The 23,083-nt window shown below is 43.8% G+C and overlaps 2 protein-coding genes across 12 annotated transcripts in view; both read right to left on the reverse strand.

The window, feature by feature from the left end:
* The window catches only part of NUP210L (nucleoporin 210 like), a 171,301-nt gene extending 151,376 nt beyond the window's left edge, over positions 1-19,925 (reverse strand). For 2 of the 3 annotated variants that reach the window (XM_031653098.1, XM_031653096.1), the window contains exons 1-6: positions 19,515-19,925; positions 16,796-16,932; positions 6,456-6,587; positions 4,132-4,225; positions 2,113-2,263; positions 402-534 (exon numbers count right to left, since the gene is read on the reverse strand). In XM_031653098.1, the coding sequence (XP_031508958.1) occupies positions 402-534; positions 2,113-2,263; positions 4,132-4,225; positions 6,456-6,587; positions 16,796-16,932; positions 19,515-19,717 (850 nt within the window). In that variant the 5' untranslated portion in view covers positions 19,718-19,925. The remainder of the gene's footprint in view (positions 1-401; positions 535-2,112; positions 2,264-4,131; positions 4,226-6,455; positions 6,588-16,795; positions 16,933-19,514) is intronic. The other variant, XM_031653099.1, reaches the window with a different exon arrangement.
* A 1,662-nt stretch (positions 19,926-21,587) lies between these two features.
* Positions 21,588-23,083, reverse strand: part of TPM3 (tropomyosin 3) — a 36,680-nt gene continuing 35,184 nt past the window's right edge. For all 9 annotated transcript variants that reach the window (XM_031653135.1, XM_031653130.1, XM_031653142.1 and 6 more), the window contains one exon: positions 21,588-22,947. In XM_031653135.1, coding sequence (XP_031508995.1) covers positions 22,865-22,947 — 83 coding nt within the window. In that variant the 3' untranslated portion in view covers positions 21,588-22,864. The remainder of the gene's footprint in view (positions 22,948-23,083) is intronic.

Here is a 23,083-nt window from a genome sequence, read left to right on the forward strand (position 1 = left end):
CATCTCAAAAAAATAAAAATAATAAAATAAAATTAAAAAGGTATGGGGATCTTGCTCTGTTGCCTAGGCTGGTCTCCAACTCCTGGCCTCAAGCAACCTTCCTGCCTCAGCTTCCAGAGTAGCTGGAATTACAAGTGAGAGCCACCATACCTGGCTAGTTGTTGTTTTAATAGAGAATTCAGATGCCTACTGGCACTGAAGCTAAGCAGCCTAACTCTGCTATTAATATGTTCAACATATGGGGCTATTTCTGTCTAATATTAGTTAAGTACAGCAATTAATACTTTACCACAAAATCTAAAAACCCAAGTATTTTTCATATATAACGTGGAGTTGCTGATCTTGTCAGCAGAAAAGATTTGGGAAATGTGAGTCACAGGAGAAAAAATAAATCACCTTACCTGTCATTCTCCCTTGAACCATTTTTGCAACTTGGTATTTAATATATGTTCCTACCAAGAGATAAATATCATGGGATGGTATAAGAAATATATTCTCCAAAACAAGCAGACGTATTAATGCTGCTGCCACTTTCTAAAAGAGGGAGGGGAAAAAAAAAAAGTTTCCATGGACGGAATCCTCACAGTAGTCTTTCTTGTTAAATACTTACTTCTTTTAAATTTCTTTTAAAATTTTTTATAAATATATTTTTAAAAAGCTTTCCTAATCACAAGTCATAATTTCAGCTAGCCTTAAAAAGTGATCATGAATCTTAATACCTAATTAACTTTCTAAGGTACTCAGACTTAGAACAGAAAAGTCTTCTAAAAGAGAAAAAGTAGGTAAATAAAAAGGTAAGTATGCTGAAATGAGAAAAGGTAAGACTCAATTGTAGAACACAGAAATTCTTTTAGCCAACCTCCAATTAACTGACTTACCAGATTAAGTTACTTTCCACTCTCTGTTGAACACATTGATTTTTATGAAGATTTACCCAATGCAAGGTTGGTAGGATTTTCTAGGAGGTCCACACACTCAGGTTCTTGCCATTGAATTAAATGCTTACCAAAAGACATTTTTTTTCCCAAACCTATTTATGCAAGTTTTGCTTGTAATTATAATCACATTAAAACAAAAACTATAGATGTGGAAAGAGAACTGTTGTTTCTATTAAAAATTTAAATGTTTCAAAAAAAGTTAAAGGCAAGCTGCTAACATGTACTATCAATTAGGTATAAGTGAGAAATGTAAATTATTAGGGAAAATCCTTTAAAATATAAATTTCTGTACTCAAATTCTTCGTGCATCTAAATTTTCACTTGACTAGAAATTAGGGCCGGGCACAGTGGCTCACACCTGTAATCCTAGCACTTTGGGAGACCGAGACAGGTGGATCACTTGAGGCCAGAAGTTTGAAACCAGCCTGGCCATCATGGTGAAACCCTGTCTCTACTAAACATACAAAAACTAGTTGGGCATGGTGACACACACCTGTAATCCCAGATATTTGGGAGGCTGAGGCACAAGAATCACTTGAACCCTCCCAACCCCAAAAAAGGAAGAAATTAGAAACTGTAATTTATGGGAGAAAGTGTATGTAGATTTCAAATCAGTGAACCCATGGTCAAAGAAAGGCCTTGCACCTACATCAAGAATTGGTGAATAAAATGTTAGTTATATATTTTAAGAGAAAATGCCAGTCACATTTGTAATTGTAATCAGGCAATAAAATGTTTAAGATAATTTTTTAATGCTTACCTACTTCAAATAACTTTTTCAATTAAATGACCAACTGTTGGCCCAAATCACGTCAGACTAGAGGGCTTCTACTACAGATAAACATAAAAAACTATATTTTCCATAGGCAACACTATTAGATGAAACATTTACAGCACTGGCCAGTTGTGCTGGCTCACGCCTGTAATCCCAGCACTTTAGGAGGCTGGGGCAGGAGACTGCTTGAGCTCAGAAGTTTGAGACCAGCCTGGGCAACGTGGTGAAATTCTGTCTGTCTCTCCAAAAAAACAAAAAAAAAACAAAAAAAAACACACAAACCGAAACCAAAACCAAAAAACAGGGTGTGGTAGTGCATTCCTGTAGTACCTGGGCAACAGAGCAAGACCCTATCTTAAAAAAAAAAAGTAAGGAAAATTTATAGCACAAACTTTTTACCTTATAGAATGGTTCATGAATTCGAACTTTTACAACAGCAGCACCAGTTCTAATCCCAGACACTAAAATCATATCTCCTTGTTTCTCCTCTTTTTCCATCTCAGCTATATACATTGGGGGAGCATATTCTGCTTCAGAGTATTTAAGAATCCTAAAGACATAAAATATAATGTGTTTCTAGCAGAATTAAACGAAGTGTTCTTTCAAAAGTCCCTAAGAGACTTTAAACATAGTTTCTTCAATGTCTGTAGAATGTAAAACACTTTCGGCTGGGCATGGTAGCTCACGCCTGTAATCCCAGGACTTTGGGAGGCCACGGTGGGCACATCATTTGAGGTCAGGAATTTGAGACCAGCCAGGCCAACATGGCGAAACTCCGTCTCTACTAAAAATACAAAAATTAGCCGGGCATGGTGGCATGCGCCTGAAATTCCAGCTACTTGGGAGGCTGAGACAGAAGAATCACTTGAACCCAGGAGATGGAGGTTGCAGTGAGCCAAGATCACGCCACTGCACTCCAGCCTGGGTGACACAGCAAGACTCTGTCAAAAAAAGGAAGGAAGGGCCGGGCGCGGTGGCTCAAGCCTGTAATCCCAGCACTTTGGGAGGCCGAGACGGGCGGATAACGAGGTCAGGAGATCGAGACTATCCTGGCTGACACGGTGAAACCTCGTCTCTACTAAAAAATACAAAAAAACTAGCCGGGCGAGGTGGCGGGCGCCTGTAGTCCCAGCTACTCGGAAGGCTGAGGCAGGAGAATGGCATGAACCCGGGAGGCGGAGCTTGCAGTGAGCCAAGATCAGGCCACTGCACTCCAGCCTGGGCGGCAGAGCGAGACTCTGTCTCAAAAAAAAAAAAAAAAAAAAAAAAGGAAGGAAGGAAGGAAGGAAGGAAGGAAGGAAGGAAGGGAGGAAGGGAGGGAGGGAGGGAAGGAGGGAGGGATGAAGGGAAAGAAAGAAGGAAAGAAGGAGGCCAGGAGCAGTGGCTCACGCCTATAATCCCAGCACTTTGGGAGGCTGAGGCGGGTAGGTCACTTGAGGTCAGGAGTTTGAGACCACCCTGGCCAATATGGTGAAACCCCATCTCTACTAAAAATACAAAAATTAGCCGAGTGTGGTGGCGGGCGCCTGTAGTCCCAGCTACTTGGGAGACTGAGGCAGGAGAATCGCCTGAACCCAGGAGGTGGAGGTTGCAGTAAGCCGAGATCGTGTCACTGCACTACAGCCTGGGTGACAGAGCAAGACTCCATCTCAAAAAGAAAAGAAAAGGGAAAAAAAGGCTGGGCACGGTGGCTCATGCCTGTAATCCCAGCACTTTGGGAGGCCAAAGCGGGCAGATCACGAAGTCAGCAGATCAAGACCATCCTGGCTAATATGGTGAAACCCTATTCTCTACTAAAAATACCAACAACAACAACAACAACAACAACAAAAATTAGCCAGGTGTGGTGGCGGGCCCCTCTAGTCCTAGCTACTCAGGAGGCTGAGACAGGAGAATGGTGTGAACCCGGGAGACAGAGGTTGCAGTGAGCCGAGATCACGCCACTGCACTCCAGCCTGGGCGACAGAGCGAGACTCCATCTCGGAAAGAAAAAAAAAAAAAGAAAGGTATTTATGAGCCTCTGGCTAAAATTGTGGTGGGAGTAAAACTTGGATCTGAGATCTTCTCCTTGGTACTGAAGACAAAATTTCATACTCTTATCCTTCTCCCTCTACTTCAGCATGTGCAGCTAGCTTGAATAAAAAGAACTGCCAGAAGATACACCTGGCTCAAATAATTGTGTAGTACTTAGCCCATGAACTCCTCCATAATAACTCAGATTAATTGATCATAAAGGTACCTACATCTATGTCATATTTCATTCTATCAAAGACATTTCCCTCAGTAATTTATCAGTTTCAAAAAAGTACAGACAGTAAGATCATCAAAGTCCACAAAGATGGTTGCTTGTTCAGCATGCCACTTAATGGCAGCTGTCTTCTTCATAGTCAGGTGATTTATGTTTGGTTTCAAGTTTACCTAATTTTGCTGGACAGTTCTTCTCTTGCTGACTCGTTGTCCTGGGCAATGCTCCACTCAAACATCATCCCTGCCAGACTACTAAAAGTATTTCCTGTACAGCAAGTCAAAAGCAGACAAGATAGGATCACATATTTAAAAATATTCAGGTATTTACAACAAGAAAGGGAAACTTAACTAGAAAATTACTTTGAGGCCTCCTTCATTAAGAAATAGAAAGCACTATCATTAATGAATTAAAACATATATATGAGAAAGTTCCCAACACAAACAGTAAATGATGTTGCTGCACAAGCTATCTGAAAGTAAAAAGGACTCCAGCTGATTAACTCCTGACTGACAATAATGATGCCATGCTCCTTCTGTTCCTTTCTACATGAAGGCCACCTCATGGCTGACAAGGCATCCTTAATCCTGGTCCCCTCTGCACAAATTTTTGTAAAAATTTTCCAGGCCAGGTGCAATGGCTTGTACCTGTAATCCCAGCACTTTGGGAGGCCAAGGCAGGAGGATCGCTGGAACCCAGGAGTTTGAGACCAACCTGGGCAACATAGTGACACCTGGTCTGTAAAATAAAAACTTAGCCAGGAATGGTGGCCTGCATATGTAGTCCTAGCTACTCAGGAGGTTGAGATAGGAGGATTGCTTGAGCCTGGGAGGTCAAGGCTACAGTGAGCCATGCTTGTGTCATCGCACTCCAGCCTGAGCAACAGACTCTGTATCCAAAAGAAAAAAAAAAAAGCTTCCAGAATAGTTCATTTTTCAAATTAAAAAATCAAATCACTCAAATAATTTACAAAGAAAGTCGCAATACAGGCCAGGCGCGGTGGCTCAAGCCTGTAATCCCAGCACTTTGGGAGGCCGAGACGGGCGGATCACGAGGTCAGGAGATCGAGACCATCCTGGCTAACATGGTGAAACCCCATCTCTACTAAAAAATACAAAAAAACTAGCTGGGCAAGGTGACAGGTGCCTGTAGTCCCAGCTACTCAGGAGGCTGAGGCAGGAGAATGGTGTAAACCCAGGAGGCGGAGCTTGCAGTGAGCTGAGATCCGGCCACTGCACTCCAGCCTGGGCAACAGAGCGAGACTCCATCTCAAAAAAAAAAAAAAAAAGAAAGTAGCAATACATTATAATTTTTTTTTTAATCAACCATAGGAAACTTGACCTCACAGGATACTTCAACCTCGGCCTCCCAAAGTGCTAGAATTATAAGCATGAGTCACCACGTCCCACATAAATTTTTTTTTTTTACCACCTAAATGTTTTTAATACCACATTATAGCATTAATATAGTATATAGTATTAAAAGCATTAAATATTAGATCAAGATTGTAACTTTTTTACAGATTTCCATTTAATTCTCCTGATCTATAGAAAGTGGATTGATCAAACAGAGCTAGGAATAAATTCCAAAAAGTGTTCTTAATTGTTCATGTAGGGACCATCAGCAGAAGCTCAGTAGTAGATTGGATATCTAAGAAAAGTTCTGAGGCCGGCGTCGTGGCTCACACCTGTAATCCCAACACTTTGGGAGGCTGAGGCGGGCAGATCACTTGAGGGCAGGAGTTTGGGACCAGCCTGGTCAACATGGTGAAACCCGTCTCCATTAAAAACACAAACATTAACGAGCATGGTGGCGCACGCCTGTATTCCCAGCTACTCGGGAGGCTGAGGCACAAGAATCTCCTGAACCCGGAGGGCAGAGGTTAAAGTAAGCCACGGTCACACCGCTGCACTCAAGCCTAAGCAACAGAGCGAGACTCCATCTCAAAATAAAAGAAAATGGCCAGGTGCGGTGGTTCACGCCTGTAATCCCAGCACTTTGGGAGGCTGAGGTGGGTGGATCACCTGAGGTCAGGAGTTCGAGACCAGCTTGACCAACATGGTAAAACTCCGTCTCTACCAAAAATACAAAATTAGCCAGGAGTGGTGGCACAGGCCTGTAATCCCAGCTACCCAGGAGGCTGAAGCAGGAGAAATGCTTGAACTCGGGAGGCAGAGGTTGCAGTAAGCCAAGATCATGCCGTTGCACTCCAGCCTGGGCAACAAGAGCAAAACTCCGTCCCCACCACGCCAAAAAAAAAAAAAAGAAAGGAAAAGTTCTGAGATAACTAACAATAGCAGGAATATTTTATGAAAATGTGTAGCTAATACATTAAATCATACTCAGAATTATTATTCATCTATATGAACTCCAAATGAGAAAACAGATATTATTTCTAATCTACTTTTGTCACTCAAGTTTTTGTTTCCAAGTGCTAAACATAAAGGGATATTACTTTATTTTAGGTAATTTTGTTGAATCCTCTGAGGTTCTTTACCTTCAGCATCCAATGCCCTCACCATCAGTTCCAGTGGCGAATCATCTACATAAAGTTCCCGGGCCCGAGATACAATTTCAATGCTGTTTATCACATCAACCTTAACATCACAGCGCAGCTCATGGTCAGTCACTACAATGAACCCAAAAACTGAGTATTTAATTCAATAGGTCATGAATCTATTAAATGCCTCAAATACTCAAAACTGTATTCTAAAGATTATGAAAAAGAAAGACTATGACAGCTGCTTTTACCTATGGAAGAAAATAGCATAATAACAAGATATATAAGAGCCTTTCTTTATAACAAGAGGCACTAGACCAGAGATTCCAAAACACTGATCTATGATGATGTTTTTACACATCCATGGAAAATGAGAAAAATAAAAATTTTAATCTTTTTCTCCAAATTCTTCAAGATCCTGATAACAAATAAAAATTTTAAAATAGCGAATAATAGGCTGGGCACAGTGGCTCATGCCTGTAATCCCAGCACTTTGGGAGGCTGAGGCAGGTAGATCACGAGGTCAGGAGATCAAGACCATCCTGGCTAACACAGTGAAATCCCGTCTCTACTAAAAATACAAAAAAATTATCCTGGCGTGGTGGCAGGCACCTGTAGCCCCAGCTACTTGGGAGGTTGAGGCAGGAGAATGGCATGAAACCAGGAGACGGAGGTTGCAGTGAGTTGAGATCATGCCACTGCCCTCCAGCCTGGGCGACACAGAGAGACTCCATCTCAAAAAAAATAAATAAAATAAAATAAAAGTGAATAATAAAATTAAGTTGTAGTCATATTACAGGATTATACTTTATTCATATGTCTTACTTTTAAAATGGTAAAAAATTTTCTTTTATGAAATAATGGTGTTAGATTTTAAAAAATGTATTTAGGAAAGTAAAACGGTGGCAACTGTAAGTTGGTCCTATCATTAAACTTCTCTGTCTCTTTCTCTTTTCCTTTATTTCAGTTATTTTTTCTTCTGGGCCATGAGATTAAAAAGCCTGGGAACCATTGTATTAGATCTAGTTAGAGTCCCAGTCCAACCAGAGTTCTAGTCAATATACCCATAATGAAATTCAGAAACACTAATTGAAACAGTACAGAATAAAATGAGAATGAAATAAAAATTGTTTTGTATCACTATATTTTAACAGCACTCTCCCCTACCACATCTGCCATGTATTTGAGAACTGTCTATATAGCTGTTCCACTCTACTATCGTAACATTTTTAGTTTTAGCTTCATTCAAAAAAACTAAAAAGCAAAGTTACTACCACTTTCCAATGACCCAAAATTACCAGTAAACATCAGGGATAAACTCTGTCCCCAGCCATATATCTGCTTTTACGGAATTTTAAAACCAAAAGAGAGGCCGGGTGCAGTGGCTCATGCCTGTAATCCCAGCACTTTGGGAGGCTGAGGCAGGGCAGGTGGATCACCTGAGGTCAGGAGTTTGAGACCAGCCTGACCAACATGGTGAAACCTCGTCTCTATTAAAATACAAAAATTAGCCGGGCATGGTGGTGCATGCCTGTAATCCCAGCTACTCAGGAGGCTGAGGCAGAATTACTTGAATCCGGGAGGCAGAGGTTACAGTGAACTGAGATTGTGCCACTGCACTGCAGGCCACTGCACTCCAGCCTGGGTGACAGAGTGAGACTCTGTCTCAAAAAAAAAAAAAAAAAATTAAAAATTAAAATTAAAAATTGGCTGGGCGCGGTGGCTCACACCTGTAATCCCAGCACTTTGGGAGGCCAAGGTGGTCAGACCGCCTGAGGTCAGGAGTTCAAGACCAGTCTGGCCAACATAGTGAAACCCTGTCTCTACTAAAAATACAAAAATTAGCCAGGTGTGGTGGTGCACGCCTGTAGTCCCAGCTACTTGGGAGGCTGAGACAGGAGAATTGCTTGAACCTGGGAGGCAGAGGTTGCAGTGAGCCGAGATTGTGCCATTGCACTCCAGCCTGGGCGACAGAGCGAGATTCTGTCTACAAAAAAAAAAATTAAACATTGAAAAAAAAAACAAAGGAGAATGTTAATCAGATAATAGAGGTAAATGCCCCTCAACAAGGGCTAAGGTACACTAAAATATGCTTATTTCAGGAAATGGTATGCTTCCTTTCACAAGAAATATTAAAAATTGAATTACTCATCCTAAAACTACTTTTTTTTTTTGAGATGGAGTCTCGCTCTGTCGCCCAGGCTGGAGTGCAGTGGCGCCATCTCGGCTCACTGCAAGCTCCGCCTCCTAGGTTCACGCCATTCTCCTGCCTCAGCCTCCCGAGTAGCTGGGACTACAGGTGCCCGCCACCACGCCTGGCTAATTTTTTGTATTTTTTAGTAGATACGGGGTTTCACCGAGTTAGCCAGGATGGTCTCGATCTCCTGACCTTGTGATTCGCCCACCTCGGCCTCCCAAAGTGCTGGGATTACAGGCGTGAGCCACTGTGCCCGACCGGAACTACTTTATATAGACAATAGAATTGAACAAATAAGTAAATACATCATAGGTAATGAAAGTCAGTTTTCTCCTTGTCAGAGAAAGAAGTTAAAATAAACAAGGTGGGAAGGCTAGCATAAGCCCTAAGGTCCAAGATTAGAATTGAAAGATATCAGTATGAGCTCATGTTTATTTTAATATCTATGCAGATATAGAAATAAGTGTAGATATATGTATATACATGATTAGCATATATACATATATTTCCTAGTTATGTTTGCTGAGAGGGCCTAGAAGCAGTGGATACACCAGTAGCAATAAGCACACTGGCACCCAGATCTTGGTTTCTAAATATAATTCTTGTTGTTGAGATGGAGTCTTGCTACATTACCCAGGCTAGTCTAGAACACCTGACCTCAAGCGATCCTCCTACCTCAGCCTCCCAAACTGCTGAGATTACAGGCACTAAATATAATTCTTTAATATAAAGAACCAGGACTCCTTGAAGAAATGGCTAAGATGACTCTGGCCCATCTCATAGAACTAGAAAGTAAGAAAGTACAATTAATCAATCAGTCACAAAAATTAAACAAAAGGTAAGGGCAATTCCAAAGGACATAGGAGCCAACCTGAAAGAGCCCCCAATGGCCAAAGCTGGAAAAACTGGAATAACAGAATAAATTATAATATTGAAATATAGCCCCAAAATTAAATAAATACTCATGAACCCATACTGACATATATAATTGAATAAATTAACTGGGAAGAAGCTATTTGTAAGATGTAAGACATCTTTCTTTCAGAAGAATACTAGTTAATAAGTATAGAAGATATGAGGGAAATCCCTTGAGCCCAGGAGTTCAAGATCAGCCTGGGCAACATAGTGAGACCTCCTCATGTCTACAAATAATAAAAAGAATCTAGCCAGGTGTGGTGGCACACATCTATGGTCCCAGCTACTTGGGAGGCTAAGGTGGAAGAATCGCTTGAGCCTGGGTGGTCAAAGTTGCAGTGAGCTGAGTCCATGCCACTGCAAGAGCAAGATCCCATCTCAAAAAAAAAAAAAAAAGAACAACACAGTACTATGATTCCTAAGATTCATGAATAAACACTAAAATCAGTGAGTAAAGCTTCAAGGAGAAACAGGATACATCAAAGTATCTCCATTAAATATTTATTAGTTATTGTAGTGGTTAATACATGTGCACAAATTCTTTGGCACTCCTCCTTCCAAGAGGCAAAGGTTAATTCTCCTTCCTGTATTTTTGTTTTGTTTTTTTAAAAACAGGGTCTCACTCTGTCACCCAGGCTGGAGATCAGTGGCACAATCATCGCTCACTGCAACCTCGAACTCCTGGGCTCAAGTGATCCTCCCACCTCAGCCCCCTGAGTGGTTGGGATTATAGGCGCATGCCACTGCACCTGCCTAATTTTTAATTTTTTGTAGAGACAGGGTCTCACTTTGTTGTCCAGGCCAATCCCCCTTCCTTTAAATTGTAGGCTAGGCTTCATGGCCACTTTTAATGAATAGCATATACGAAGGGGAAAATGGTAACTTTACAATGGAAAAACCTGACAGATACCACCTTAACCAAGTGATCAAGGTTACCACTACCAGTGATAAATCATGCGGATATCATTAACCCCCTGAAATAATGCAATGGGAAGGGCTCTTCAATTCTGTGGGTTTTTTCCCTCAAAATCCATAACCCCAGGCTAATCATGAGAAAAACCCAAATTGAGAAACATTCTATATACAACATCTGACCAGTACTCTTTTTTTTTTTTTTTCCCCTTAAACAAGGTCTCTGGAGTGCAGCAGTTCGATCGTGGCTCACTGCAGCCTCAAACTCCTGGACTCAGGCAATCCTCCAGCCTTGGCCTCCTGAGTAGCTGGGTTTACAGGCACGTACCATCATGCCTGGCTAATTTTTTCTTTTCTTTTTTTTTAGTAGAGACTTGGTCTTGCTAATGTTGCCCAGGCTCGTCTTGAACTCCTGGGCTCAAATGTTCCTCCTGCTTCAGCCTCTCAAAGTGCTGGAATTGCAGGCCTCCTGAGCTAGTGCCCTCAGCCCAACACTGTTTTTTTTTTTTTTTTTTTTTTTTTTGAGACGGAGTCTCGCTCTGTAGCCCAGGCTGGAGTGCAGTGGCCGGATCTCAGCTCACTGCAAGCTCCGCCTCCCGGGTTCACGCCATTCTCCGGCCTTAGCCTCCCAAGTAGCTGGGACTACAGGCGCCCGCCACCTCGCCCGGCTAGTTTTTGTATTTCTTAGTAGAGACGGGGTTTCACCGTGTTAGCCAGGATGGTCTCGATCTCCTGACCTCGTGATCCGCCCATCTCGGCCTCCCAAAGTGCTGGGATTACAGGTTTGAGCCACCGCGCCCGGCCTTCAACACTGTTTTTTGTTTTAGTTTTTGTTTTAGACAAAGCTTCTCTCTGTCGCAGTGCAGTGGTGCAATCCGGCTCACTGCAACCTCTGTCTCTGGGGTTCAGGGGTTCAAGCAATCCTTGTGCCTCAGCCTCCAGAGTAAGTGGGATTACAGGCACATACCAGCATGCCTGGCTAATTTTTTTGTATTTTTAGTAGAGATGGGGTTTTACCATGTTGGCAAGCCTGGTCTCAAACTCCTGACCTCATGATCCGCCCGCCTCGGCCTCCCAAAGTGCTGGGATTACAGAGGTGAGCCATGCCAGGCCACCCAATACTCGTTAAGTGTCAAGGCCGGGCACGGTGGCTCACACCCGTGAGCACCATTGCACTCCAGCCTGGGAAACAGAACAAGACTCTGTCTCAGAAAAGAAAAAAAAAAAAAAAAAAAAAAAAGCATCAAAAGTGACTGAAGGCCGGGCATGGTGGCTCAAGCCTGTAATCCCAGCACTTTGGGAGGCTGAGATGGGCGGATCACGAGGTCAGGAGATCAAGACCTTCCTGGCTAACACAGTGAAACCCCGTCTCTACTAAAAAGAATACAAAAAACTAGCCGGGCGAGGTGGCGGGTGCCTGTAGTCCCAGCTGCTTGGGAGGTTGAGGCAGGAGAATGGCGTGAACCCGGGAGGCGGAGCTTGCAGTGAGCCCAGATCGCGCCACTGCACTCCAGCCTGGGCGACTGAGCGAGACTCCGTCTCAAAAAAAAAAAAAAAAAAAAAAAAAGTGACTGAAAGGCTGAACATGGTGACACCCCATCTTTGCAAAAATTAGCTGGGCATGGTATTGTGTGCCTGCAGTCCCAGCTACTGGAGAGGTTGAGGTGGGCAGATCACTTGAAACCTGGAAGCAAAGGTTGAGCCCAGATAGTGCCAGTGCACTCCAGCCTGGGTGACAGAGACAGACTCTGTCTCAAGAGAAAAGTGACTGAGAAACTCACAGATTGGAGGAGACAAAGGAAACATGACAACTTAGTTTAGCAATGTGGTATCTTTAATTGAATCCTAGAGAAGATTAGTGAAACATTAGGGCAAACTGGGTAAAGGGTATATGGGAACTTTCTGCATTATCTTTACATCTCTTTTGTAAATCTAAAATCATTTTTAAATTTAAAAGTTTTAAAATTAAGTTAGCCTTCTACTTGATTAACATTTAACTGACAAACAGAACCCCAAGTTAAAAAAATTAAAGACAAAGACATGGGGTCTGTGAACAAAAAACAACAAGGTAAGTTGAAATCTCACAGGATCTGCTGGTAGAATTACCACTAAGGAAATGTTCCAGGATGGCAAAGGAAGGAAGGAAGGGAGGGAGGCTAAGTTTAGGTAATCCATAACTTGATAATCAGGCGCTGAATAATCTAGCACTTGTCAAATGAGAAACTAAAGCCCCCTTTTCAGTAGAGAAATGTGTAGCACAATGGCAAACAGAAGCAGCTGTGACCTTACATAAAAATATAAAAAGCCTTGTGCACACAATGCTTACTCATCTGACTACTTCAACAGCAGAAAACTTTTTTTTTTTTTTTTTTTTTTTCCTGAGAAGTAGTTTCGCTCTTGTCGCCCAGGCTGGAGTGCAGTGATGCCATTTTGGATCACTGCAACCTCCACCTCCCGGGTTCAAGCGATTCTCCTGCCTTAGCCTCCCAAGTAGCTGGAATTACAGGCGCCCGCCACCACACCCAGCTAATTTTTGCATTTTTAGTAGAGACGGGGTTTCACCATGTTGGGCAGGCTGGTGTCGACCTCTTGACCTCAGGTGATCCACTCGCCTTGGCCTCCCAAAGTGCTGGGATTACAGGCGTGAGCCACTGTGCCCAGCCTAGAAAACTTTTCAATACAAGGTCATTGACCATAAAGAAAAAAAATGCCCAGGCCAGGCGCGGTGGCTCAAGCCTGTAATCCCAGCACTTTGGGAGGCCGAGACGGGCAGATCACGAGGTCAGGAGATCGAGACCATCCTGGCTAACACGGTGAAACCCAGTCTCTACTAAAAAAATACAAAAAAAAAAAACTAGCCGGGCGAGGTGGCGGGCGCCTGTAGTCCCAGCTACTCGGGAGGCTGAGGCAGGAGAATGGCGTAAACCCGGGAGGCGGAGCTTGCAGTGAGCTGAGATCCGGCCACTGCACTCCAGCCTGGGCGACAGCGCGAGACTCCGTCTCAAAAAAAAAAAAAGAAAAAAGAAAAAAAATGCCCAGTACAATGGCCCATGCCTATAAGCTCAACACTTTGGTAAGCTGAAGCAGGATTGCTTGAGCCCAGGAGTTGAAGACCAGCCTGAGCAACCCCACCACCATATCCCTACAAAAAATTTTAAAAAATTAGCCAGGCCTGGTGGTGCCCCCCTGTAGTCCCAGCTACTCAGGAGGCTGAAGTAGGGGGATCACTTGAGCCCAGGAGGTCATGGCTGCAATGAGCCACGTTTGCACCACTGAACTCCAGCCTGGGCAACAGAGTGAAACCGTCCCAAAAAATAAAAATAAATAATAAATAAATGGAATTACTTTGGATGATTTACAAGTAAATTTAGAATGATTAGGAGAAATATCAAACATTTAACTTTTAAAGTGAAAAGAATACAACTTTATTAAATAATATAACATATTTTTATTTACAGCTCCACATTACTTCAGGTATACTTCAGTTGTCCAGACCTTTTCTTCATCTGCCCTGTGAGCTTTTTCACCTAAAATTATGCTCTCAGCTGGGTGTGGTGGCTCATGGCTGTAATCCAGCACTTTGAAAGGCCAAGGTGGGTGGATTGCTTAGGTCCAAGAGTTTGAGACCAGCCTAGGCAACATGGTGAAACCCCCACCTCTACAAAAAGTTAGTGGGGCAAGGCTGGGTGCGGTGGCTCACACCTGTAATCCCAGCACTTTGGGAGGCTGAGGTGGGCGGATCACCTCAGGTTGGGAGTTCGAGATGAGCCTGATCAACATGGAGAAACCTTGTCTCTACTAAAAACACAAAATTAGCTGGGAGTGGTGGCACATGTCTGTAATCCCAGCTACTCGGGAGGCTGAGGCAGGAGAATCACTTGAACCTGGGAGACAGAGGTTGTGGTGAGCGGAGATCACGCCATTGCACTCAAGTCTCTTACCTCAAGTCTATCCATCATCTTTGTCACAGCCACCTTCTTTACTATACTATCACCAAAACCATCATAAACAAAATTTTATAATAAGCACTTAAGGCCGGGCACGGTGGCTCACGCCTGTAATCCCAGCACTTTGGGGGGCCAAGGCAGGTGGATCACTTAAGGTCAGGAGTTCAAGACCAGCCTGGCCAACATGGTGAAACACCATTTCTACTAAAAATACAAAAATTAGCCAGGCGTGGTGGTGCATGCCTGTAGTCCCAGCTACTCGGGCGGCTGAGGCAGGAGAATCGCTTGAACCCAGGAGGTGGAGGTGGCAGCGAGCCAAGGTCACGCCATTGCACTCCAGCCAGGATGACAGAGCAAGACTCCATCTCAAAAAAAAAAAGGACTTAAATGCCAATGGCAAGCTTAAATCTTTTTATCTCTACATATGCCTTATAAAGTAGGCAACTCAATAGATATTTGTCCAATGAATTAATGAACAATTTCTCTTAGGCATGTACTTCCCTTTTAAAATGCCCAATCCCACTCCTTTCATACTACTTGCTCCCATTCAGATGCTCCTAGTAGGACACCAAGACTGGCCCTTACCACTGGGAATCTCATCTATGTACACAATTGTATTAATAGTAAAATTGGGAAAGTTGATTTAAGGATACTTAATTTTGGAAAATTAGTCACAAGTCAGATGAAGTTAAACTGAGAGCCAGGTCTGACATTTTTCCTAGTACTTCTGTGAATTTGTTTATATCAGAATGAATTTGTGTAGTTAAAAATGATTACATTTTTAAAATAGCATATGTGACCAAATCAACGTTTTTTGTTTTTTCTGACTTTCGTATCCTTCTCTATCCTTTTAAGCTACCCTGCATGACATGGTCTTCAAAGATTCTTATATTTGAGAATTTCATACCATATTTCATTGATTCTTAGACACTCATTTTTTATCTTTTAACATCTCTGCAGTTGGGATTTATCTTATAATTGATGACATCTTACAAGTGCTCTCAGCCAGGCAGCAGTCAAGGCATAGTTGTCACTGACTGCACATGAGAAAACATTAAGAGGGCCAGTATCAAAATTTGTAGAATAGGTGTTAGTAGTTGGGAAAAAATCTGGTGAACAATAGTAGAGGACTCTTATTCCCTAGGAACCAAAAGGTTAAAGAGAGTGGGGGGAAAGTGATGACTCAGAAGTACTAGGAAATTTTCCAAAGCTGGAAACAAAAACAGATTAGTTCTATCTAATTGCAAAGTCCACTTAAGAGTAGGCTTTAGGTCGTTTTTTAAAATTCTTTAATTTATTTATCATTATTGTTCTGTAGAGATGGAGTCTCACTATGTTGTGCAGGCCAGGCAGGATGCAGTGAGCTACTGTCGTGCCACTGCACTACGACCTGTGCAACAAAGCAAGACCCTGTCTCTAAAAAAAAAGAAAACGCTGTCCGGGCACGGTTTTCTTTTTTTATAGAAAAAGAAATGCCTGTAATCCCAGCACTTTGGGAGGCTGAGGCAGGTGGATTACCTGAGGTCGGGAGTTCAAGACCAGCCTGACCAAAATGGAGAAACCCTGTCTCTACTAAAAATACAAAATTAGCCGGGCATGGTGGCACATGCCTGTAATCCCAGCTACTCGGGAGGCTGAGGCAGGAGAATCACTTGAACCCAGGAGGCGGAGGCTGCAGTGAGCCAAGATGGTGCCATTGTACTCCAGCCTGGGCAACAAAAGTGAAACTCCGTCAAAAAAAAGAAAAGAAAAGAAAGAAAATCCTGCCTAATACTCTTCATTTTTATTTTATCTTAATTTAATTTTATTTTATTTTATTGAGATGGAGTCTCCCTCTGTCGCCAAGGCTGGAGTGCAGTGGTGTGATCTTGGCTCACTGCAACCTCTGTCTCCCGGGTTCAAGCAATTCTCCCACCTTAGCCTCCCCGAGTAGCTGGGACTACAGGCGTGCACCATCACGCCCGGCTAATTGTTTTATATTTTTAGTAGAGACGAGGTTTCGCCATGTTGGCCAGGCTGGTCTCAAACTCCTGACCTCAGGTGATCCACCCACCTCGGCCTCCCAAAGTGGGGGGATTACAGGCGTGAGCCACCACTCTCCGCCATAATTTTTTTTTTTTTTTTTTTGTAGAGACAAGTCTCACTATATTACCCAGACTGTTCTTGAACTCCTGAGCTCAAGAAATCTTTCTGCCTCAGCCTCCCAAAGTGCTGGGATTAAAGGCGTAAGCCACTGCAGCTGGCTAGGAATCATTTATTCTCCCTCTTAATCATTTGAAGCCAACACCATTTGTGTTAACCATCTATACAAAATACCAGATTATTCTACCCCAGACGAAGTGATAGTGTTTTTGCTCTCAACATACCTATTTCTCGAGCAAGAATAATACTGCTGAGGCGTATCGGTTGCGTAGATTCAGCAATGAGTACAGCTTTTTGGGAACACAAGGTGCCATTTTCATATAAAGGCTCAACAGTAACTGCATCATGATGGGTGGAATGCCTGCCAGAACAAAATTCTTAAGACTATGAAATAGATGGGTTAAAATTAACTTTTGGTGGAACATAGATTCTCATCCTTCTTCCACGTTACATACTACCAGGTATATGTAAATGACACTTTTTAAAGCAGGAACATCGCTTAGGGATGTGATAATTAAAGTGAGAGATTGATCAGAACTTTCCCAATGATCCCTTGAGCAAAGTCTCAGAAATATCCCTCCCTCAATATTTTTTTTTTTGAGACGGAGTCTCGCTCTGTCGCCCAGGCTGGAGTGCAGTGGCCGGATCTCAGCTCACTGCAAGTCCCGCCTCCCGGGTTTACGCCATTCTCCTGCCTCAGCCTCCCCAGTAGGTGGGACTACAGGCGCCCACCACCTCACCCGGCTAATTTTTTGTATTTTTTAGTAGAGATGGGGTTTCACCGTGTTAGCCAGGATGGTCTCGCTCTCCTGACCTCATGATCCGCCCGTCTCGGCCTCCCAAAGTGCTGGGATTACAGGCTTGAGCCACCGCGCCCAGCCTAATTTTTTTTTTTTTAAAGATTGTTATATTCTTCCTTCAGTATGCAGAAATAGGACTGATGTGTTTCTAGTAATGAGACGGGACTCTCTCATACTCTGAGGAAAGTTTCCTTCAATCCTAGAAACCAGGCTGCTGATATCTAGGATGGAAAAGTTGTCTAAATTATGAGATGTGAGTCCAACTCGAATACCAAAAACATTCATAAATGTTTTTATTTTTTTATTTTTATTTATTTATTTTTTTTTGAGACGGAGTCTCGCTCTGTCGCCCAGGCTGGAGTGCAGTGGCCGGATCTCAGCTCACTGCAAGCTCTGCCTCCCGGGTTCACGCCATTCTCCTGCCTCAGCCTCCCGAGTAGCTGGGACTACAGGCGCTTGCCACCTCGCCCGGCTAGTTTTTTGTATTTTTTAGTAGAGACGGGGTTTCACCATGTTAGCCAGGATGGTCTTGATCTCCTGACCTCGTGGTCCGCCCATCTCAGCCTCCCAAAGTGCTGGGATTACAGCCTTGAGCCACCACGCCCGGCCTTTATTTTTATTTATTATTATGTTTTTGAGATGGAGTCACTTTGTCGCCCAAACTGGAGCGCAGCAGAGTGATCTCAGCTCACTGCAACCTTCGCCTCCAGGGTTCAAGTGATTCTCCTGCCTCAGTCTCTCAAGTAGCTGAGATTACAGGTGCCTGCCATCATGCCCGGCTAATTTTTGTATTTTTAGTAGGGACGGGCTTTCATCATGTTGGCCAGGCTGGTCTTGAACTCCTGACTTCAAGCGATCCACCTGCCTCGGCCTCCCAAAGTGCTGGGATTACACGCGTGAGCCACTGCACCCCGCTGAATGTTTTTATTTTAAATAGATACAGGGTCTCACTATGTTGATCAGGCTGCTCTCAAACTCCTGGCCTCAAGTAATCCTACTACCTTGGCCTCCCTAAGTGCTGGGATTACAGACGTGAGCACCATGCCTGGCCTCATTAATATTTTTGGAGCGATAGAAGAAATGGCTTTCAATGCTGGAAAGATGCCTTGCATCACCCTCACAGTCAGGAAACACACACATCACACTGGATCATCTTACAAGCCCACTTTCCTTCTACTTCCTCATACAATGAGAGGTGAATTTACACTCTGAACGAACCTCATTACTTCTCCTAGGAGATGGCAAAGGGGTATCTACTCCATCTAGGATGAATGCACTGGCATCCTGAAGCTCACTTCAGTTAGGTTCTCTCACACCTTAGGCAACCACATAACCCATCATTGGGTCCTCTCACACCAGAAAATCATGTCTCTTCACCTTCAGTCAGGAAGTCATTATCCCGGAGTTGTGTGTACCCCCTGTCCTCACACTTCAAGTGGGTACCCTTTTATAAATGGGGCAATTTTGATAATACAGACAGATCTTATCTCCACCCACGATGAATCTTCTCACATTCCCAGAAGTTTACACTTCATAGTCTCTGGGCCTCACTTTCCTCATCTGTGAAATGGGAGTAATAGTACTTACTTCACAAGACTGTAAAAAGCAAATGAGTTAATACATGCAAAGTGCTTAGTTAACCCCCAATACTTGGCTGTTGTGTTTTAAGTCCTTCTCACATTGAATGGCTCATCTATAGTTAGTGGGGACCCTTCGCACCCCAACTTTTCCTGTTCCTATAGAAATTCCCTCAGACATGGGGAACTTCCTCTTACTCTAGTTGTTTACATTGTAAGTCATCAGTACCTGTTGCCTCCCACACTGGGCTTCCCTTTACCCTGACGGCTGCTCCTAGTGACCACCCCTTCCCAACACACAGAGAAAAGTCCAGTCCCACATCCCGAGAATTCCTCACACGTCTGGAAGATCGTCACACAGCTGGAGGATATACCACATGAGTAGGACACGCCACGCCCAAGAGTCTGCTCCTCGCCACCTTCACTGACATCACACTCTCCTTCCCTACTGGCTAGGCCCCTTCACGTGGCCCCACACGGTTTCCCTGTGGGATCTTACAGAGGGAACCCCTCTCACCCTTACTGGATGGTGAGGGTGCATATCCTTGTCACCCACCACCGCTCACCAAGTGTAGCAGCCCCGCTGCGCCTCCAGCAGGAAAGGCACCCGGCCTGGCTCTCGGCCGAAGGGTAGCAACACCTGTGGCACATTAAGTTTGTTGGCCAGTGTCCCAAGCAAAACCAGAAACAACAACAGGAGGCGGTGTAGGGGCAAGAAGAAAAAGAGCTCGAAGCCTCGGCAGCTTGATGACGCCGGAGAGCCAGTCATGGCGACTGCCAGGTTTCGGGTTCCCCGCGCTCAACTACAGCCGCGCTCACAGCTCCATCAGCCAATCCACAGGCGTGACGTCAGTAGAGGGGGATGGGACCTGCTTCTTGCTCGGAAGTGTGGGCATTTTTAAGCGCAGCCCTGCCGGGCGCGGTGGCTCACACCTGTAATCCTAGCACTTTGGGAGGCCGAGGCGGGCGAATCACGAGGTCAGGAAATCGAGACCATCCTGGTGAAACCCCATCTCTACTGAAAACACAAAAAAATTAGCCGGGCGCGGTGGTGGGCGCCTGTAGTCCCAGCTTCTAGGGAAGCTGAGGCAGGATAATGGCGTTAACCCAGGAGGCGGCGGAGCTTGCAGTGAGCAGAGATCCCGTCACTGCACTCCAGCCTGGGCGACAGAGCGAGAGTCCATCTCAAAAAATAAAAAAATAAATGCAGTCCTTCAGCAAGCCAATATAATGGAAACTTTTGGCACAAACCCAGCTAAAACACCTCAAACTCTCTTAAAGGTCTTTCCTAAATACTGGATGGCAGACCTTTTTAACAGTAAGGAACAAGCAGAAAAGTCTTTAAAAACCTTTAATTTCTTCCAGTTCAATTTCTTGTTGCACACTGTTTATCTTAACACCACACCCTCCACCAGACAAAAAAAAACTTTTTGCAATGATTTCCAGTCAGCATTGGTCTATGCCTATAAACGGAAAATTGTGCAGTCTCTGGGATAAACAGCTCGACTTTGTCAAGGGAACTGTGTATTTTTACTAGAAGTCAGATTCACGTCCAGCATTCAGGCCAGAATGCAGGAAATGCCAGACACTGGCGTCTCAAAGGCAGTTTTGAAAGTTATCCACTCACAAAGCCGGCCTCTAAGCAAATCCTCTGAGAGCACTTCTTGTTAACTTGTTTTCTCCAAATACCCAAACAGAATATAAACTCAAAGGCTGTTTCAGTACAGTTGGTTAAAACCATACATTTATAGTAGTGATCAGCATTATACATTAAGGAGCATAATAAATCCAGTTTATAAGGATTAATATGGTTGTGAAGGAAAATGTAGAGTTCAGCCTGAGATGTCTATGTTAACCTATAAAAGACCCAGCACATTAAGTGTTCTTTCTTATCTCCATTTTACAGATGATGAAAATAAACATTTTCTCTATATTAAATCCTGTTGCTCCGGCTGGGCGCAGTGGCTCACGCCTGTTATACCAGCATTTTGGGAGGCCGAAGCAGGTGGATCACCTGAAGGTCAGGAGTTCGAGACCAGCCTGGCCAATATGGTGAAACCCTGTCTCTACTTAAAATATAAAAAATTAGGCCGGGCGTGGTGGCTCAAGCCTGTAATCCCAGCACTTTGGGAGGCCGAGACGGGTGGATCACGAGGTCAAGAGATCGAGACCATCCTGGCTAACATGGTGAAACCCCGTCTCTACTAAAAAATACAAAAAACTAGCTGGGCGAGGTGGCGGGCGCCTGCAGTTCCAGCTACTCGGGAGGCTGAGGCAGGAGAATGGCGTAAACCCGAGAGGCGGAGCTTGCAGTGAGCTGAGATCCGGCCACTGCACTCCAGCCTGGGTGACAGAGCAAGACTCTGTCTCAAAAAAAAAAAAAATTAGCCGGGCATGGTGGCGGGTGCCTGTAATCCCAGCTACTCGGGAGGCTGAGGCAGAGGCTGCAGTGAGCTGAGATTGAGCCATTACACTCCAGCCCGGGCAAGAAGAAAGAAACTTCGTCTCAAAAATAGTAATAATAATAAATAATAAATCCTGTTGCTACCACCCACAAAGATGTGATTTTTAACCCAAACCTCATAGCTTCTGTGGAGAAAGCACATTGAGTTTTAATAAAGAAAAGTCAAATAGGTCTGAGGGTTGGAGGGACTGGTTCTTTATTTCAAAAAGACACTTGTCAATATTCAGTATCAAAACAGTTGCACTATTGATTTCTCTTTCTCCCAATCGGCCCCAAGGAGACCACATCAAAGGAGAGTAACATTTTAAGCCAATAAGCTGCAGGATGTACACCTAAACAGACCTCCTAGAAACCTTACCAGAAAATGGGGACTGGGTAGGGAAAGAAATTTTAAAAGATCAACAAACTGCCAGCCCACAGACTGCAGAGGCTGTCACAGCCAGATGGGGTGGCCAGGGTGCCACAAACCCAAAGAAGCCAAGTTTCAAAATAATATAAAAGTTAAAAAATTTTGTACATAAGCTATTCAAGATTTCTCCAGCACTGACTGATACAAAGCACAATGAGATGGCACTTCTAGAGACAGCAGCTTCAAACCCAGAAAAGGGTAATGAGATGAGTTTCACATGGCTAAATCAGTGGCAAAACCACAATCTTCTTTCTTTCTTTCAAGGAGGCAGGAAAGCAATTAAGTGGTCACCTCAACGTAAGGGGGACATGATCCTTTCTGTTAAGCAGTTGGGAGGGGTAGAGATGGGACAAAATTTTGGTCTCAGAGGTCTTACCATCTTAATTTGGTCACTTCTAATGAAAAAAAAATAAAAATAGAAATAACATTATCCAAAGATATCTTAAAGCTGAAAACTTGAACAGCACAGTTTTTGTTTTTGTTGTTTGGCTAACTCCTCCTGGAATCACCTTTCTGGTTTAGCTAGTACTTTGTACAGAGCAATGAGGTTTCCCATAGTGGAGTCTCCCTGGGCTCTGTTTGGCTCTCAGTAAGGCAGGCCTATACCTTTTCCTCTCCTCTATGGAGAAGGGAATATGCACTAAGGTGAAAAGTCACCTTCCAAAAGTGAGAAAGGGATTCGATTGCTGCTTCAGGGCTGTGGAATTATTTGGAATGTTTTACAAATGTTTGCTACAAAACAACAAAAAGGTAATTACAAAATGTGTACATCACAACATGCTTTTTAAAGACATTATGCATTGTGCTCACATTCCCTTAAATGTTGTTTCCAAAGGTGCTCAGCCTCTAGCCCAGCTGGAATGTCCAGGAAGAGGCAGAGACAGTTTGGCGAAAAAGACACAGGGAAGGAGGGGGCGGCGAAAGGAGAAAGCAGCCTTCCAGTTAAAGATCAGCCCTCAGTTAAAGGTCAGCTTCCGGCAGGCTGGCCTCAGGCGGAGTCTGGGTCAGAGGGAGGAGCAGCAGCAGGGTGGGACTGGGGCGTTCTACATCTCATTCAGGTCAAGCAGAGTCTGGTCCAGCATTCTTTGTGTACAGAGGTGCTCCTCTTTGGTGCATTTCAGTTTATCTAATGGGGGTAAAGAAGAGAAGTTACAAAAACTAGAAGTAAATTTCAAGGTCCACCTGCTCTTTGAGACTTGCTCCTGTTGCAGAAAAGCTGCGGACTAATAAAGCAGCTGCTTTCTCAGCCACAGAAGTGAGCT

This window comes from Papio anubis, chromosome 1, assembly GCF_008728515.1.
Source record: "Papio anubis isolate 15944 chromosome 1, Panubis1.0, whole genome shotgun sequence".
NCBI classification, from domain to species: domain Eukaryota; kingdom Metazoa; phylum Chordata; class Mammalia; order Primates; family Cercopithecidae; genus Papio; species Papio anubis.